At 41.4% G+C, this 19,256-nt stretch overlaps 1 protein-coding gene across 1 annotated transcript in view; it reads left to right on the top strand.

Moving 5' to 3' along the window:
• Window positions 1-895: 895 nt before the first annotated feature.
• Window positions 896-19,256, top strand: part of SOS2 (son of sevenless homolog 2 (Drosophila)) — a 49,398-nt gene continuing 31,037 nt past the window's right edge. Inside the window, exons 1-6 of the mRNA XM_009321646.1 lie at window positions 896-982; window positions 7,098-7,223; window positions 10,356-10,487; window positions 12,323-12,487; window positions 13,163-13,366; window positions 14,894-15,037. Of these exons, the coding sequence (XP_009319921.1) occupies window positions 896-982; window positions 7,098-7,223; window positions 10,356-10,487; window positions 12,323-12,487; window positions 13,163-13,366; window positions 14,894-15,037 (858 nt within the window). The remainder of the gene's footprint in view (window positions 983-7,097; window positions 7,224-10,355; window positions 10,488-12,322; window positions 12,488-13,162; window positions 13,367-14,893; window positions 15,038-19,256) is intronic.

Genomic DNA, 19,256 nt, shown 5'->3' with positions numbered 1-19,256 from the left:
TTTTAATGTAATTTCATTGACTGTCTGGTCCACAAAGAAATGACTCTTGACAGTCTTCGCTATCTCCAAATTTAAGGTTTGTCCTTTTTTTTTTTTTTTTTCTTCTAAGCGGCATGTGTCTTTGCTTTTCGCCATTTATTGTTTCTTACTGCGTTTCTGCGTCTGTTGACTTAAAATACAATCTCAGAGCTCACTCTGCAGCTCCAAACTCTGCTGGCCTGTGTTGCTCATGAATTAATTTTTATTTTTAAATCTTCTAAAGACCTAATTGAAAAAGTTACTGGCCTGTTTGGATAATTCGGTCTACCTGAGTGAGCGGTTCTTCTTGGGAAGGGCGTGATGTAAGAAGCGTGGAGAGGGAGCCCGCGGGTGCTGGGTTCAGAGCCCAGAGCGGCGCCCAGCTCTGGGAAGTGATGCGTTGAGGAGTTGGGGGAGAATTAGAAGCTGTTACATTAAAGTAAGACATGTGCGCGGCATCTCCGCACCGGCCGTGGTTGTTTTCCTTCCATATCAGAGGGCAGAGGCTGTGCCTAGCTCATTCGGGGTTTATCTCAATTTAAACAAGGCATTTTGTATGGATGGATGAAGTCCAAACACTTAATTTTCCATCCCTTTTGAAGATTAAAATACACGTGTTTGTGTACGTATAAACATACACACGTTAGTTTCTCCTTGACTCTGTATAAAAGGACACAGTCAACTGGAGAAAGGAGATTTTGTGTGTTTGGGTAGAAAAGCAGAGACCGTGAAGATGTTGTGAGAAACAAAATATGAAATGTAGATGAGAGCAGGTAGAGCAGAAGCGAGGCACGGTAGGGCAGCGCCAGCAGGAGAAACTGCCGGCGGGCGGCTCTTTGAGGAAACCCATCTGTGCGGTCCTCAGCAGAAGCCTGAAATGGGTGCGGTGGGGGTAGGATGCAGGCAGAGAGCGAGCCCCGTGCTGGCCGCCATCCACCAGTCCCTTCCACCGCGTGCCGTCAAGGTGCGTTACGTGCTACGGCTTATTGCAGAAGAAGATGGGAGGGCTGGCGGTCTGCGTTTGATTTACAATCTGTCAACCAACCGTGCATCAGCTTAGTAGCATTTGTGCCATTATCAGTGTGTTTTTGCTGTCTGCACCAAGCAGCCTCCCAGTAGATCTTGGGACCGTCTTCGACGCTATTTCAGAATGCGGATCCCTGTCTGCACCACCCGTCGCGAATCTCCTCAACTAGAATATACTAGAGGATAACAGTAGTTAAATAGCTAAAGATGGAAAAAAATTATATTTACACTATATTTACTTAGTGGGCATGGTGTTGTTGGGTTGATGGTTGGACTCGATGATCTTGGAGGTCTCTTCCAACCTTAATGATTCTATGATTCTGTGATTCTATGAAGTGGTGGTGTAAGATGAGTGTTTAATCAGCCCCGTACACAGTCACTTAACAGCGGTCGGTGTTCTTGAGGTCAGATGGCTGACGGATGATCTGCACCTGAGATGCTTTTCATAGCTCAGTTACTGTGTTATGAGCATACTTTATTTTGCTAACCGTGCATCAAATGTTTAGAATTGCAGTGAAAAAGCTAAAATGCTGTATGTAGATAAATTATTAAGTTCTGTTTTGCTTAAGAGACTACTTCATATTGTTCCTCTATCAGCATTTATTAGGGTGATATAAGAAAGACAGGCCATCTAGCAATTGCTGTACTGGAAATAAAGTTAGAAATTAGTGTAGATATTTTTTAAAAGTTGACAGTGCATTTTTATTTGGGATATCTCTTCAAGTATTTAAATCTTTGTGGTTCCTTCTAAAGAATTATGCTGTAATTATGCTTGAAAATTGGGAATATCAAAGCTGTCCTCTTTCACTGAATAAGAGCATCACGGGCCCTTAAGTTACTACATCTGGTTCCCCTCTTCCTCTGGAGCATCATCCAGATGAGGGATTAAAAATGCCTTTGGAGCAGATGTTTTATGTTTCTAATGGGCAGTGTTATCTTTAGAAGAGAAAAGATAAGGAATAAAAACCCAACCTAAAGAGAGACATTTGTCGGATTCCTTTTTTTTCTTCTTCCTGGCTCTCCACATCTTGGTATGGGGCAAGCCTAGTGCTGCTTTGTCAGCGATGTATTTTCATCACCTTGAACACAGCGTATGGAAATACTGACAAGTGTTGGCATGACCGTAACCAGCCCGTGATAGTAAATATTTAACTTTTATGTTCTAATTATTTTTCTTGCTCCCAAATTTATATGCTTTGTTCCTCAAGTAAACAAACAGCCTTGCAAAGTTCTCCCTGTCCGCTGATCTAGTGTCACTGTGGTTTTACGAGGCAAGTAAAATATAAATAATTTCTAAGTTGAAATCAGTTGCTGTGGGAAAAGGAGAATCAGTAGTTTCTGTTGCAAACAGTTTACAAATTTAACATGCAATTTATTTATTTTTATTTTTTTAAATTAGAAACTTCTTGTTCTGAAATCTCAAGTAATATTGGAATTCTGTTTTCTGAAAATCTAGTTGCTTTGAATGTAAGTAGAGAAGTGGGATTTTGTCATCTAGTCTTTCAGGAATATGAATTTATATGTTTGTGGTATACGCTGTCTAAAGACTCTGTGCACATCATGGGTTTGGGGTTTTTCTGTTGGTTTGGGTTTTTTTACGAACAATCGTTTGTTTTGCCTATGTGCTTACTACGGAACAACTGGAGCTTTCTGAATGTGTTTTTACTACCAAAATACATGTATTATGTAAAAATGTATTTAGGCAGTATAGCCAAATCGCTGGTTTGTCTCATTAGTACAGGCTAAAAAGAAGCTACTTGCAGTTTTGACTCTAGTATTTTTTCCTCAGCCTTGTTGTTTCAGATACAACCCTTTGACCATTGCTTTTATACTCAGGACTTCTGAATTTCCCCAAGTCCAGATGTTATTGATATTCGGACTTCATGCCAGATCTTCTGTGGTTCAAAATTAAGCTTGCCCTTCTATTAGTTCTAAAACATAAGATCAGTTTTGTTTCTAGTCCTAATACTGTTTATCTCCTTGAAAAGTTTTCATCCTCATCTTCTCTTAACAGGCTTCTTCCCAGGGGCCTGTAAGGGCTATTAAAATCTCACTGAGAAGGAATTTTGAGCTTGACTTCATCTCTGCAGCTGCCTGTTTCCTCTAGAAGCTTTTGTGGCGTGGTGCAGGACCTGCCTCTCGGAAGGAACTAGGGGGAGGATCAATTTACCTTTAAGGGGTTTTTCAGTCTCCTCTTGAGCCCCTGCTTGTACAGATGGAGTCGAGCTCTCAGAGAGCCCCGCCAAATCTGCTGAAGGCTACAGCCATAGGAAGGAGATGCTCCTGTGAATCTGCCGCTGGATTTTCATTGAATACACATGTGTTGGAGGGGTGCAAGAGTAGGGAGAAGTAAAGAAGAGGAGCAAGGGAGGGAGCAGTTTAGGAACTCCCATCTAAAATAAAAGCATGTGCCCCAGAAAGGCCTTAAGGCCATGTTTAAATGCCACGCTTATGGGACTCATACCTGTTACTTCACTTCTATTCCCTGGAACAGCTCGTGAAGGAATAATCCTATGTGAATGACACAGTAAAAAATAATTAGTCCTGCTAATCTTAATCTCCCTCTTTAGTGACTTCAAGCACTCCACTTGGGTTGTTACAGAGATAAAATAGGTAAAAAAATCAGGTTTCTCTGATACCTTTTGCTCAGAGTTCTTGCAGCAGAGCTCTTGCTGGTTGGTGCAACGCGTTGTGGGTTTAAGTATTTTGACCCTTAAAGGAAGCAGTTACAAGTCAGATAAAAATTTAGCCCTGTGTTAGCTATGGTGTGTTATACCATGCCGGCTAATACAACTGTGCTCAAATATTTCAGTCTGAACCTGAAATCAGTGCATGTACCTTCCGTAAGAAACATGTCCTCAGTAATTCCTCCTGCTTTTTTCCGTACTTCAGTGTTTTATCAGTCTCTCCTTGCTTTTCCAGTCCTTTCAGTCAGGGTTTAGGTGCATACTGTAAAGAGTAAGTGCTCTCTCCTTGATACAGTGGCATCTGATTTGATCAGCTGGTACACGGCTTTTATAACTCTCTCTTTGTTTTTCTGTGAAAAACAGTGTCTTGCTATGGAATGGGTTTTTCTCAGTAACGGCACTTATGTCAAAATAACTTCTCTTAAAGCCAGGGAGTGCATGAGTACCTCTGGGACCTTTCTGCAATGCTGCAGGCAGTATCATTTCAAATGGAAGCTGATTTCTAAACCCTCTGGGAAGAGTTGTCTCAACCAAGAAATGTTGGGCTTCATTGCCGGTTTCGCTCCTTTCAAAGCAAAATTGACTCCAGTGCTTACGTTTGCGTTCATTGTGTGTAGCTGAGATTCTCTGCCAGTGCTTGAAGTGTCTCTACGTGCTCCTCTGCTTGTCCTCAACCTTGTTAGATATCCACATGCTCTTGAGAGAGCTGAGGGAAGTGCGGCATGAGCTGTTTAGACCTGTGAACTGACGTTAGTTACAAGTGAAGTCATTTTCTTTGTGGCAGCGATGTCTGTTTTTAAAATGAGTGACCCTCGTGAGAGGAGGAGAATGGCTGCGACCTGATACAGTAAATGGGAGTTCCCTGTCTTCTCTTAAGGGGAGCACAGCTTCCCTTTCTTATCTTCTTACAGCTCCTGTTCTTGTCATTTCTGTGGAGCATCGTTAAGGGTTCATTGTGGGGGAAATACCATTTCATCTTATTTCCTAGTTAGCTACCTAATGCTTTTGCTGTAGTAGTGCTCGTGTAAGAGATACGTGGTGGGACCTTAACTGGACACTTCCTGGTTTTCCATTGTTTCGTGAATTAAACTCTCATGTTCAGGAAGAACGTGAAATGCACTGACTATTGTTGAAAACCTGCAGTCTTAAGTGAGTGTTTTCAAGGAGTGGTTTTGATTTTCTTGAGGTGGTTTTTTTGTTTGTTTCCTTCAGTAGTACACGACCTTGTATACGTGTCGGCTGTGCAACAGTTATGTGAAGCAGAGAGAGATTCACGCCTGAGGTGCAGAAAACTAAACGATACCTCCAGGGCTATACAAAAACTCTGTAACAAAGCTGGACAGCTGGATTAGAAGCAGAACGTGTATTCCTTTCTCTCTCAGGGTACGACTGCCTTATTAACGTGTTTCTTCACCTGTACTTTTCGAGGAGGGATGCCAGTGCAGAGTTAAGCACTAGAAATGTGTGTTGTTGCCTGGGAGGGCGTCTCTCCCTGGGTATCACATAGGAGCCCCCATGATTGGCAGTCTCTTCACCACCGCTGTGTGGTACCTTAATTATCAACTCCAATACCATCAGCACCGGTGTATGTTTTCACATTTTCAGTGAAAAATGTGAAAATTCCCACTCCCCTGAGACATTCGGATTCCTGTTGTTGGTACGTGTGGCCCCTGTCTGTGCTCCCCCATCTTTCAGCAGTGCATTGGTAGACTTCTCCATCCAAGTCATCGTCTCTGCTTCTAGGATGTTGAAGGTATGCGGCAGCAGCCCCTTCTAGTGGTCCCCTTTTTCTCCCTACCTGTTGGTCGTCCTGGCTCTTCCTCTCTTCTCATGTGGAGGTGTGGGGGCAAAGCGCAGTCCTGTTCCCCCAGTTCTTCCAGGCCTTGGCACAGCAGGAGGTGGAGCAGCGAGCGGTTCCTTGCGGTGGCTCTAGCTCCTGGGCAGCTGTGCCCACCTTCCTCTGCGGCCGGCAGGGAAGGAAGCTGGCCAGACACCTTACTTCCTTGTTGGTCTTCTTGTTGCATGATTTAAAAAAGCCTTCAGGACTGCAAATTGAGTGCCCCCAAGATGTTGCTATGAAATTATTAGTTACTTAATTTGGAGGAAGCCCTCAGAGCCCCCCCCGTGTTTGTGGACTCACCCGTTGTCTTTGGAGGGAGGAGTGCATGTATTCCGGAGGATCAGAATTGACCCAAAGATGTTATTGTCTTCCCCTGAGAAACTACCAATCCGTTTGTCTTGTGTTTGAAACCACGTACAGAATGCCAATGTAAGTATGTAAGATTACTTTTTTTGAGGTGATTAACATATAATTTGTATGGGGAGAGTAGGGAATTTCCCTGGATTGTATTACTTACGAATCTTTTGGCTATAGTTTAAGATTTAGTTACCACTTTCCTGATTGAGAGGCTGCCAGGGAAAACTGAGTATATAGACCGACTCCTGAGTGCCTTTTTTTTTTTGTTAAGGTGGGATTGTTGTTTGGTTTTGGGTGATTTTTAGTAGGAAAGCAGCTACGTTGGACCAGGGCGAGTTAGTTGTGGCCCTTTAGCTTGTGTGGGCACATGCTGAGGTTGCCTGTTTGAGGTTGTCTGGTCTAGCTTAGCCTTGGAAACGAAACCTGTCATTAATCTCGGTGAAGTGAGATAAAAGGCGTTATCCTGCCTTGTGTTAGAGGGAGGTGGAAGTCAGCTTTTCTCACAGCACATTTCCTAGTCTTGACACTCTTGTATTTTGACTCATGCTTTTCCTTAGGTCTTCCTCTCTGTTGTGAGTATTTCATACCTCTTTCTTATGCCTCCAACAGCGTTTCATGTTCTAGTTAGTTTTCTGGTTCTGAAGTATCTCAAAGAGTTGTTTAGCCCTCCCCCAGTGTCATGGCCGTGGCTTTTTATTGCCACAGGTTTTAACAGCACATTAATTCAGTTCCCTGCCAGACTGGTTAGTTCTTTTATCCTGGTGTCCTTGCTTATTAAGTCTTTTCCTCTGGTGGGTCCATGTTCCTCCTCTGTTCACAGTCACCCAGTACTTGTTAGTAGGGTTAGTAAGATAACTGTATGTTACTCATTCTGTGGATGAATAACTGCAGAATTACACATAGTGATTGTTTTCACTGCATCGTTGGCAGAAATCTGGCTTGAAATTTCTTCCCCACCGTAAAGGCTAAACAGTTTTTAATTGAATAGACACCAACTTTGCAGGAGTAGGAATTGCCATCTTAACTACATAGAAAAACTTGTGGGAAATTACTGGAAGTGTGTGAATTTGGAGCCCTACAGTACAGGCGTACTCTGCTTTTTTCCGATTCATCCTTCTGTACAGCTTTGAATGGGAAAAAAAACTAATTCTTTTGATTCTTTTGGACAGGTTCAGCAACAGGTTCACCCAAACCTTTCAGCAAAAGAAGATTCCCTCTATTACATTGAAGAGTTGATACTTCAGCTGCTAAACAAGCTATGCATTGCTCAGCCACGGACTGTCCAAGATGTAGAGGTAAGACTAGATACTGGAAAAGCAAGTGCTTGCTTGCAGAATCACTAAGAGGAACGAAGATATTTTGAGCAGTGCAGGTTGAAGTTAAAACGAGGTGAATCCAAAGAGCAGAGCTTGTTAATACTGCTTTTCGAAAAGATTATAGAGCATTCAGATTTCACAAAGCAAGCTTAATTGGAAACTCATTTTCCTATACAGGGATTCTGAATAGAAACGGTGGGAATTTTTTCTCACAGCATTATTTTTATAAATGGATTTTCCACTGCTCGAATGCACCTTGGACTTAAGAATGTAAGGGTGTTGCAAGTTTTCCTACTCCTTGTCATAAATATACAGAAGAAAAGTAAATACTGGAATGAAAGGTTACTGTTGTGAGGCCTGGATTGTGCAGCTGAGGGAATAGAGTTGTATGTTCCTAGAACTTTATTGAACTCACTGAGGCTCTTGTATTATTGCAGCTGTCGGCTTTTGTGTCATCGGTTACAAAATGAGGGCTTTAATGGAGTGTGCTTCAGTATACAGTCTGGAAGGAGAAAGTGCTTTCATGTAGTTGTGGCCCATTACAGCTTTGTAGAATATTAATTTTATATCAATCTATATGTCCAGGATTTTCAGCCTAAAACAAAATGAAGTCCTTGTCTAATATTCTACATGTGTGTCATGGAAATAAAGAATATATATGTATTTACAAAATAATTGCCTGAAGGGTTTTAGATTCTTATTAGATGCAGCAATCACCCTTTGTTCAACATTGAGTTAATTCATTAATTATTAATTTTGGTTTATGATGTATTTTGTAATACTGATGCAAAAAGATTATAGTATGCCTAAATAAAAGCAAAACTTAATAGTCCCTTAATAGCTCTCAGAATTGCTAGTACCTTGAGTCTGGATTTGAACTTTAGATGTGGAGCTGAGAAATACCATGTTCTTTCTCTGGTTGCCAGCTGATCAAACCCTTTAGCACACGGGACAATTTGAGGTAGCACTGATTATTCTACACACCAACTCCATAGTTTTCTGCTTCTGAGTCATGAGATGATAAAATTACCCTGTGTACATATGAATTAACAATTTTCATATGGGTATGTATATGCTCCACAAATTACTGTGTGCAAAACTGCACACAATACAGACAGCCTTCTGAGATAACTGACAACTCTCTGAATTGTGGTTACGAATATCACAGCAGACACTAAATCCTGTGCATTGTATTTTAAATATACCTGGCATTTTAAAGCCGTGAATAATAAAACATTGTTGCGCTTGGCAATATAACAGTTATTTAATTTAAAAACACAGAGCTAGGTCTAAATAGTGGTAACGGGTTCCCCAACACGTTATTGTTCTGTAGGTCAATACGTTCAGACTCTTCCAGAGCAGGGAAAGTAGAGTTCAGTTTTGTGTTACGGGTTGTTGGTGAGATTGCGCTGCCAGCAGGCATCTGAGATCCACGAACGAAGGCTTTTGGCTCTGCTCCTCAGCTGTTTTTAGCTGTTAAGAGAAAACATGAGAGCTGTGATCTCTAAAGTTTATCATGCAGATATTTACGTAACAGCCTGGAGTTAATGGAGCTATTTGTGCATAATATTATACTTAAGTATTTGCAAGAGCAAGGTCTAAAATCTCAAATTATAAAGACTTTATAAATAGAACAGGTCCCTCAAATTGTTCCCAACAAAACACTGGGATCCAGCAAAGCCCGAGCGCAAAAGGCGTGTGTTACTCGTGAAGTGCACTGTTAAGTTGAAGGACAGCTGAATGCCACGTTATGTCCATTTTGCGGGCGATCTCCTGGTAGAATCTCAAGGAAAGTTCATTTCGGTGAGCCAGCCCAGAGCTTTAGGCTGCTGTCCAAGAGGAAAGGTCACCGTGTGTTTACCTGGCACGGACAGCTGACGCAGAAAGTTGAGCGTTGAATGGCCATGTGCAAATATTTAAAAGCTGCCTCTGAGAAGACCTCAGGCCTCCTATTAAATTTCAGAATACGCGCAAAAATCTTTTCATCAAAGGGACACATAGATTTCACCATTTTTCTGGGATCATTCTTCAGCTCATCTATAAAACCTCTCCTTTAAGGGTTATCACCCACCCAGGCCTCATGGTGGCCCAGCTTACGGGTCCAAAGCGGAGGTCGGGTATGGCACAGCGCCGCATGCTGTGCCTGCCTGGCAGTGCCAGGTGGACTAAGGGCATGGTAGTGGGCCGTGCAGCAGGAGGTGATCGCTGCTCCCCCCTGAGCTGTCTTAACTTAACAAATCTGTTTTTCCAAAGTCACTTAAAAAGCAGTCGTCAGAGCTGAGTTTAGACGTGTTCTTTCAGCGTTTTAATTCCCCAGCTCACAGGGGCCGCAGCGGGAAGCCTGGAGGACTTCATGGAAAGCAGGACCGGGGTCTTGCACGTGTTTAGCTGGGGGCTGCTGAAGTGTGGGACTGCTGCCCAAAGCAGTTTGTTCTGTTGTGGGGGTCATCTCGCCTGTTCCTATAGCAGCTGTTGAAATGTGAATCTATATAAAAGTGACCTGAAACTGCACACAGTTTACCATGGTAGTGGGGGCCGTGAACTGCAGCCGCTGTGACTGGCTGTGCAGCGGGGAAGATGCCCCTGTGTGGGCTTGTGGAATCCAAAGCGTTATAGCCAGCCTTTTTCATGAATCACGGCCCTCCTCCTGGTTAGAAGATCCTGCACTTGTTTTTTCATTTCTGCCATAAACTTGATCTGATAGAGGACAAGTTACACTCTGGACCTTTATGAAATAGGAACAATACCGACTTGTTTTTTCCATTTAGACCGTAAACTGTTTAGTACTTCCTGATGTTGTTTATATTTTGGGCTCCTGGTCTCAGCTGAGTTTTCTTGCTGCTCTTGTGATGAAAAGATCATAGAGCAGGAGTTGTTTTAGGAGATTTGAAGGAGTTCTTCATGCTTAAGGAAGGGAGGTTGTTTGGGATTATTGAAAAGAGTGAAGCTGAGTTGGGTAAGAAGGAGAGAACAGTTAGGAAAATGTGTTGCAAACACTGAGGAGGAGGATAATTGTCTATACTGCAGGGGAAGTAATTTGCCGTTTTGTTTTTTTTAAACTTCTCTTTGATTACTGCGGTTAATCTAAGTGCACTCTTTATGTTTGGACAGGAGCGCGTTCAAAAGACATTTCCTCATCCAATAGACAAGTGGGCGATTGCTGATGCGCAGTCTGCTATAGAGAAACGAAAAAGAAGAAACCCTCTCCTGCTACCTGTGGACAAAATACATCCTTTATTAAAGGTACTTAAATCAACAACCTGATGACTGCTGCTTCTGCCCACCACACCCCCCCAGCTGTATTATTGCCCTCCAGCATAACCTTTAAAGTATTTCTTTAATTTGTGTGAAATTAGGTAAGTTTCTCGCATTGGCTGAAAGAGTAAAGTCACCATAGAACAGGATGAATATATTATAGTATGTAATAAATGTATGAACCTAAATTCATCATGTTCTAGACATTAGTGTGTTAATGTGTTACTTTACTTTCAAATATGACTAGTTAGTTTTTAACATAAATAAAATCCAAACAAACTCAAATACCTTACCTACTTCAGTAGCACTGTTTTGATGCCTTTATTTGTTTCAAAATGCTGCAGAAGCCAAAACAGAAGAGGGAACAAGTAGATCCTGTTCCTTGTATACTGTCAACTAAGATGTGCATCAGTGTCCTTTCAGTTACTGTTGAATGTCGCTGATGCCTTGGGTTTAAAATCAATAGATCTGCAAAGGTGTATCAGAAGACTAAATACAGACTTTATTGTTGGTGGGTTTTGAGGAGGAGAGCGGCCATCTCAGTTCTTAGATGTCATGTTACTTTTAACAGGTGTAGAGCTCCTTGCTTACAGTCAGGTTTTAGTGTCACGCAGTAAGCATGTATTTATACTGTGCCCCTGTAGAGTTCTTTTTTTCTAATGATAAAACAGTTATTTTCAGATGAGTGTTTAATCACTTTTAGATCAGTGCTGAATCAGTAGATTCAGGCTGATTCAAACACTGCTCTTTTTTGGTATTTTTTTTCTTTCGATTTTGCTTTTCGTTCATAGCTTAAAAAATACTTTTCTCCAGTGGTGGCATTGTTGCACCAGAGTTTCCAGCTGCATTGAGAAAACATTATTCAAGAATAAGCAGAAATTAAAGCACTTTTTCAGGTGTAGTCACTGTGTTCTTATATACAGTGTCTCAGTTTGTGACGGTTAATGAGAAGGAAGGAGATGTTAGGAAAGAAAACAGCATTAAATAAGATCTTCCTAGATAACACTGGCTTTCTTTTATGAAGTCTGGTTTAGAAGGGTGCGAACGTAGGCACAGAATGTGGTTTTTAAAAGATGCATCAAAATATGATAAGAACAAGACTACCTTATTCAAATGCGTGAACTTACCTGTATTTATTCTTGACAGGCCTGTCACAAATAAGAGGCCGTGTGGTGCATGCTCTGCAGAACATGGAGCATGTATCACAAGAAGAATGTGCAACATTCATCCTGTTTTTTTTCTGTTCAGACTTTAATTATTAAAGTTTAATTATTTTATGTAATGCAAGGATGCAGATAGCTTAGTTGTTCAGCCAAATGTAAAGGATGGACTAAAATGGATCGCAGTACGTAACAGGTTGAACATACAGTCTGCGGTTTCATGAAAGAGAACTTTTTCCGTCAAGAACAATTCAAAATGAAGCATGCGCTTTTCTGAAGAGTCCAGATTAGGGCCAGAGTCCTGCAATAAGCATAGATACAGACTAAAATTTAAGTACCAGAGTGGTTCCAGTGAAGTCCCTTAGTTGAAGGGAACCCTATTTTTAGGACTGTCGTTTTTAGAGGAAGGATTATGGAAAGTTCTGTAGCTTTTCATCTGTCAGTATATGGCCAAATAGCACAAGGAAGTATTTGCAAGCATTTCCTTTGAGGCGGCTGATCAAATTTCCATTTGATGTCCTTTGCCCTGTCTATTACGTTACTGTAAATTATCAACACAGACAAGATCAATTTCAGTAGAAAACTCAATGTGTTAGTTGTCATTCCGAATGAATTTCTGAAATAAATAGCTTTTTTTTTTCCCCTCTTGTTTTCAATTTGCAGGAGGTCCTAGGTTATAAGGTAGATTACCATGTCTCTCTGTATATTGTGGCTGTCTTAGAATACATCTCAGCTGACATTTTAAAGCTGGCTGGAAACTATGTTTTCAATATACGACACTTTGAAATCTCCCAGCAGGACATTAAAGTATCAATGTGTGCTGATAAGGTAAGGAGTTGGGATTAAAGTAGTCTTTTGGACAGATACAAAGGTAGATACTAGAGGTGGGGGTTTTTTTAGAAGATATATCCAAAGTAGGATGGGAGGGAGAGACTGGTCTTATTCAAGTGCAGAAGGTTCTCTCCTTATTCATGCCAGACCTGTCACAGTAAAGGCTTAAGTTTAAGTTAAGCCTGTTAAGTTTTGGAACAGTAGTAGTACTTACAAGACAATGTAAGGACAGAAAATGATGTTGTCCTTTATTTCTCAGCTGTGTTACTGTCCTCCTGGTGTCGCTTTGACACGACAGCTCTTTCCTTCTTTATAATACAGAAAAGACATTTAGTTTTCATCCTCATAAAAATGAGAAACATTTTTGTTTAATTTTATCTTTATCAGGAGGGTTTTGTCAAAGGGTTATGCAAGATGCGTTGTTTTCAAAGTTGGTTCTGCATGAATTGTAACTTGTTTTCTAGGTCGTACTAACTTATAAAGGGGAAAATGGCTTTGGCAACTGATCCAGCCTTCTGCTGCCAAAGTTTAAATATTACTCCCTTGTGAAAGTGATCACAGAAAGTATTGTATTAAAAACTCAAAGGATTTCTCTGAACACATTGAAATAGCTGAGCTTGAGCCAAGTGTAAAAATCAGGCTTGCATGTAATTTTTTTAATTTCTTTGCTAGGTTTTGATGGATATGTTTGATCAGGATGACATTGGTTTGGTTTCTCTCTGTGAAGACGAGCCCTCTTCTTCTGGGGAACTCAACTACTATGACCTAGTGAGAAATGAAATTGCAGAAGAAAGGCAGTATCTGCGGGAGTTGAATCTGATAATAAAAGTATTTCGGGAAGCCTTCCTAGCAAACAGAAAATTGTTCACACCTAATGTAAGTCCTTTAATAGGTTATTGATGTGTAATGCTAGTTGCTCCATTAGCAGCCATAACATATCAATATTACATTCACTGCATTGGAGGTAAAATTAAATTTGATTCACTGTATGTCAGTGCCTAATGAGTGTTGTCTGTATATGAAATAAAAATGGAGGAGCTGCCATTAATAGTATGAAGAGAGTTGCTCTTGGAGTGAAGCTTAATGGACACGATTCCCTGTTGGATGCCAGCAATAGCTGGAGTCCTTCGGTCATGTAGGTGATAGTTACACTTTTGCTTAACACAAAAATTAACAGTTATCTACCTGCATGTACAGCGAACGCAGATGAATGCTTGAATTGACATTTGAAGTCTACCCCAGGGCACCCCTATCTGCGGAAACTACAAGTAAAACAGCCCTTGGCTCTGGATTCTCTAGCGTGTGACTGGCTGTGAAGGGAATCTCTAATTGATAACTGATTGGAATATTTGATTGAAATTGTGTGTGTGGCAAATTCTGTTTTCAGGATGCTGGAGCCTAAAAAGGAAGCACAGCTCTTTTAAGAGAAGAGTAATAATGAGAGATTAGTGAATCCTTGTGGGAGGGAGAAGAAGGGGACCAGGCCAGCAGAACCTGAACTGGGATTCATAGGTGATACCAGCAGTTAAAGAGGGGGGCAGCAGGAGACATTCCCATTACAGCTGGGTGTGGAGGTTCCTCAGTAGCTGATAGGATATGGGAGAATTGGGCAAATGTGGGGACAGAATTCAAACAAAGATGATGGGAGGAGAAGGGAGCGATATTTTGGAGCTGAGGAATATTCTTTTCTTATATGGGAACGGGTATGAGAAATTTTGAGATTGCTTGTTCCCACGAAGAGATTGCCATGGTCTTGGCGCTGGCAGGAGGTCAAGCAAGCTCTGCAGTGTTAGGTTGGGGCAGAGAAGGCTTCCGAGAAGTGTGTTTCAAGGGGGTCAGAAGAAGAATACAGGTCATTGGAAGGGGCTGCCTAGTTGGGTGTGTTTGTGGTGTATGGATTTGAAAAATCTAAAAGTAGAATTTGGGAAAGGAAGCTGCCGATTCCTCTGTATGCAGGTAGTATCCTGCTAAAGTAGCCAAGTAGCTGCTTTAGTTTTACCTGGGGTTTAGAGGATCTGAGCTTGGAGCTGCTTTAAATTGCCTCCTTCCTGTTGTGTTCTGAGAGACCAGAATCAGCAGAGGGGAAAATAACGGCTGTGAATTGTGGCTGAAAGGGCCAGGCGTTTCTGTCCAATGCACTGAACAGCCTGTACCGGGAGTGCTGCTGCTCCGGCCTGGAAGGATGGTGTGCTGTCTTTTGCTGGGGTGAGAATTGTGCAAGGCTGGATGTGCCCAGACAAGGCTGCAGGGCTGGGAAGACCACGTCATTTAACTTTCTTCCTAGCTTTTCGTTGGCTCCTCTCCATTTACCTCTTGGGTCAGACTTCACGAAAAATGCTCCAATGTTTACATAAGCAAAATAAATTCTTCTAAGCACTACTAAGATATGTTTTATGTTTGCAGGATATCGATGTGATATTTAGCAACATTTCAGATATTCATGAGTTGACAGTGAAGCTTTTAGGATTGATTGAGGATACTGTTGAAATGACTGATGAAAGTAGTCCTCATCCGCTGGCTGGCAGCTGCTTTGAGGATCTTGCAGAGGTACAGTGTTTTGTTGGGTTTTGGGTTGTTTTTTCTTTTTTTAAGTCACTGATTGTTTTATTTTCTCGGTAAACTTTTGGTCATGACTCTGATATCTCCGATAAATTTGGAGCTGTAAAAAGTCCTTTTAATAAGCTCTGAACAGAGATCTTCCCTACCTGTTCTTTAGTAGGTAAGCTATAAAGTGTGTTTTCTAGCTGTCACGGAAACGATATCAAGCAGGTAAGCACAAAACTAAAATCTTATTTCAGAGTGGGAATTAATTGCTACGATCCTGTAGGGATGTGGATTTGAAAAGTGATTACCTGGGATTGCTTACCGAAAGAAGGTGGTGCTTCGATTTTTGTAGGCATTGGTGTCAGGCCCAGGGCTACCCAAAAATCATAGCCATTGGACATAGATCTGCAGGATGAGTGACTTGCATTACTCTGGACAGTGAGCTAACTCAAACAAAATGTGTTCTTAATTCAGGCAAATGCATTGTGTATTTCTGGAATGGGAAATGTCTGCAAAGCAGTAACTCCGGGAAGGAATGAAGTATCAAAACAGATGTGCAACTGAACAGAAGCTTACTGTTCAGTATTGTAGCAAAAGTGCTGTTGATACCCATTGACCTTTAAAATAGATATTAAAAGAGTAGGAATAAGAGAAGACGCTGCACATGGATTTGGTGTGGCTCGTACTGGAACATTATTAAGTTATTTTGTCAGTTTTTTTTTAAATGGGCATTGAAATCCTGGAAGGTCTACAGAAGAGTCACAAATGTAAAGTTTTTGAGAAAGTGCTCTACAGTGAGATAGAGCTCAGTTTAGTCAAAATAGGGTAGGTATATAGGTACCTTCATGACCTGAAAATAGAGTACAAAGTGACTCTGGAATTCAGCAGAGGCGCACAGAAAAAAAACAGTATGTGAAAGGCAAGAGGACAGTTCAGCTTAGAAATACACCACACCTTTTCAACTGTCAGGGGAGCTAACTCTTGGAACGAATTACCAAGGTAGGTGTGGAGTTTTTGCTGTCTTTGGACATGTTTAATTTGCATCTACTTTTTCTTGAGGGGTGTATTGAGCCCAGTTTTCTGAACCAAAACGTAAGGGTTAATCATGCAAACCGTGCGGACTGTATCGCAGAGGAAGTCAAATGAGGTGTCCTGGCCTGAGGGAGAGAGAGAATATCTCCGATGAACCCCACAGTGAATGTGAAGTTTATGCTTTTTATCTTAAAATTACGATGTTTATAAAGAGAATGACAACCAATAACACTTCCATTTCACTTTAATACATGTTCAGTTTTTAAAACCTGAGGACTGCATGAACGCACCAGTACCATTAGGAAAACAGTTACATTTTTGTGGGTGTGAAGAATACGGGTCCTTCAGTCCATGTGCCACTCACTTATGAATTATACCATAAAGATAAAGTTTTGCTGGCGTTACTTCCATAAGCCACTCATGTGACATATTGGTAGGAAAGTCCAGTTGACTAGGTCTTAGCTCTTAAGATGGTAAAGCATAATTGCTTATATAAAGATAAGGAGAACCATTTGAACAATGAATTAAAGTAAGTGGCTATTATATTAAAATTGAAAAAAGACTTAAAATTTGAAATAGTACAGCACTATCCTGGAAAACATACGTGTCTCAATTTATGGCAAAAGCTACTCTTTGGCATCCTGTGCTTTAAGGGAAACAAACCCTTTTCAATGAGTAAAAATATCACTTGATTTTCATTAACTGAAAAACTTAAATAGGAGATGAAGAACAGATTATTCTTCAAACCTTCTTTTTATGCAGGTAGTAAGTTTGAATTTAATAATTCAGTTAATACGGAGCAAGACCTACTTAATAACTAGGCTGTTCATTTGATCATTTCACATGTTGAGATCATCTTTCTGTGAGTATTTGCAAAAGGGATCATTAAAGAGAGATATGAAAGTGAAGTGTTTAATTGCTCTGCCTATCTTACTGCCAGGCTTGTTCGCTTAGTGTTTCCATTATAAAGGTCCTTCAACTTACTTGGAAGGATAATTAAAACCAAACAGTCCTTGCAAGCTGGAATCTTCCTGCTTTGTCTGTTTTCCTGCATCAGTCCTCTGGAAGGTTTAAACGTAAATATTGTAGTGGTTTTGAGATAAGGAAGTATGGGGAAAATAAAACAGTTTTTCCTGGTGTGGAAGAAATTAAAAAACTTGATGCCTGACACGTATGAGTGGGAGGTGGATATTTGTTGATATGCTGGTAAAAAAATTTTACTTGGTGGTAACTTTTACATTTCTAACTACTACAATGTGTTTTAATGATTGCCTTGGATAATCTCTTTAGTGATGTTCAGCTGGTGGCAGGAGAACCTCTGAACTGAGGGCAGGGTGTCTTTGCGCCTAGTTTGAAGTGGTCTTCAGAAGGAAGCTAATAAAGTGAGGTTATTATCAGTAGATTGTAAATTTGCTTCTGTAGGAGAAGTTTTAGGTATCCACAAAGCAAAAAAGGTGGAAACCAGTGCACTACAGCAAAAGGGGCTGAAACGTACAAACGCCAATCCAGAACTGTATGCTGCATTAAGATGACTTACATGGGCATGAAGTTAATGTCTCCGTGTTTCAGTAACTTTTGCAACACTGGAAGTGTAAAAAACTTTTTTTTTTAGTAGTCTCTTGGGGAAGATAGCTAATGCAGTTTGTTTCAATCTTGTGTTCAAAAAACAAACCCAAAAACTCGAAATACTGATTAAAGTCTGAGTGGAAGAAACTGAGAACACTTCTAAAATGCAGTAAAAAATTTAAAAAGACAGCACAGAATAAATATGTGTTGGTCTGGCTCCCCCAGTAGATTTGCATGCAAGATTACGTTTTGAGTAGTAGGTCCAGCCCTGCTCTCTGCTTGCGTCCCGTGGTGCGGAGGACCGAGCCGGTGGAGCACCTGCAGCCATCTGTCCATTCGTGCTTACTACCTCTGGATGCTGCTGAACACACCCCCCGTGGCTGACTTACTGTACTGCTGCTGCGGAGACTTACGTTCATTTTTTCTTGGCCAGTATAGCAGAGAGAAACTGTATATGCAGTGACATTGTCCCCTGTCTTTAATTGGGATGTTTTAAAATAAGACTCCCACATTGTACGCTTGCAGGTAGTGGGCAGGTGTGGAGTAAACAAAAAAAAACCCAGGCTGTGAACTGGATTCAGATTCTGCTTGAGAAAACCAGCCTGTTCAGTTAGAGAGTGTCTCGTTTCTCTTCAGCTGCTGCTGCTGAAGTGCCAAACCTTCCCCCCCTTTCATTCCCCCTCCCAGACACAATCTAATGCGAATGGACAGCGGTGATTAGAACTTGACGAGGAGAGTTGAGAGTGATGATTAGAATTTGCATGTGAAAAGAGGGCGCATTCTGTGCCTCTCTCCCCACAGAGAGTTTAATTGGAGCTGCCCCATGGGTAGGGTAGGAAATCCCCTGGACCCTCTGCAAATGGAAGACTTGAGACTTTACCTGAATGAGCCTTTGTGGTGTTCTGTACTCCCAAACTCTGCAGCCTGTATTCTGACAAGCACTTCTGCGTTAAGGTGAAAAGAGGTATGTGCTTATTCTGGGCACCGTGCCATCAGCACCGGATAACCTGGTGATTCATGAGTGATTCAGCCCAGTGAATCTGCGGAGACTCGGGAACAGCCTGACAGGCTTTGGAGCAGGTGATCTATGAGCAGTCATTAAATTATTCCTGCAGAGATTCATGTACAGTCAGGTTTTCATCCCATCCTGCTGCAGTTGATATTACAGAATCACAGCCAGATACTCCATCCAGAGTTGTAATTTTTCCACCTGAAACCCTTGGTGTCATTAGAGGACTTTCCTCTGAGACTCTTTCAGACTAGCTGCTTTGTCCCAGGGTGAGGTATTTTCCCAGCCGTACAGCATGGCCAGAATAGCGTGCAGAAGTCCAGTGCTTATGACCGACCATTCTTAACGTGATGTACCCTGAAATGGTGGTGGTACAACAATGCCTCCTTGTGACAGGCTCCAAAGTTCATCTTTACCTGCACTTCTTTCCGAAGTGTCGTTCTTTATTGACAGAGAGGGTTCTGTGTGAAATGTGGGTGGACTGAAAGCAAGAACTTTTCTTGGTTCCCACTGCTTCAGTAAAACAAAGTTTGTGTTAGTGGTAAGTATGGTGAGATTGAGGAATGCTGAGAAAATGTTGTGTGCATTTAAAATTTGGAAGTGTAAAAGGTTTGT

Source organism: Pygoscelis adeliae, unplaced genomic scaffold, assembly GCF_000699105.1.
Source record: "Pygoscelis adeliae isolate BGI_AS28 unplaced genomic scaffold, ASM69910v1 Scaffold43, whole genome shotgun sequence".
NCBI classification, from domain to species: Eukaryota; Metazoa; Chordata; class Aves; order Sphenisciformes; family Spheniscidae; genus Pygoscelis; species Pygoscelis adeliae.
This window is presented reverse-complemented; position numbering and strand designations above follow the sequence as displayed.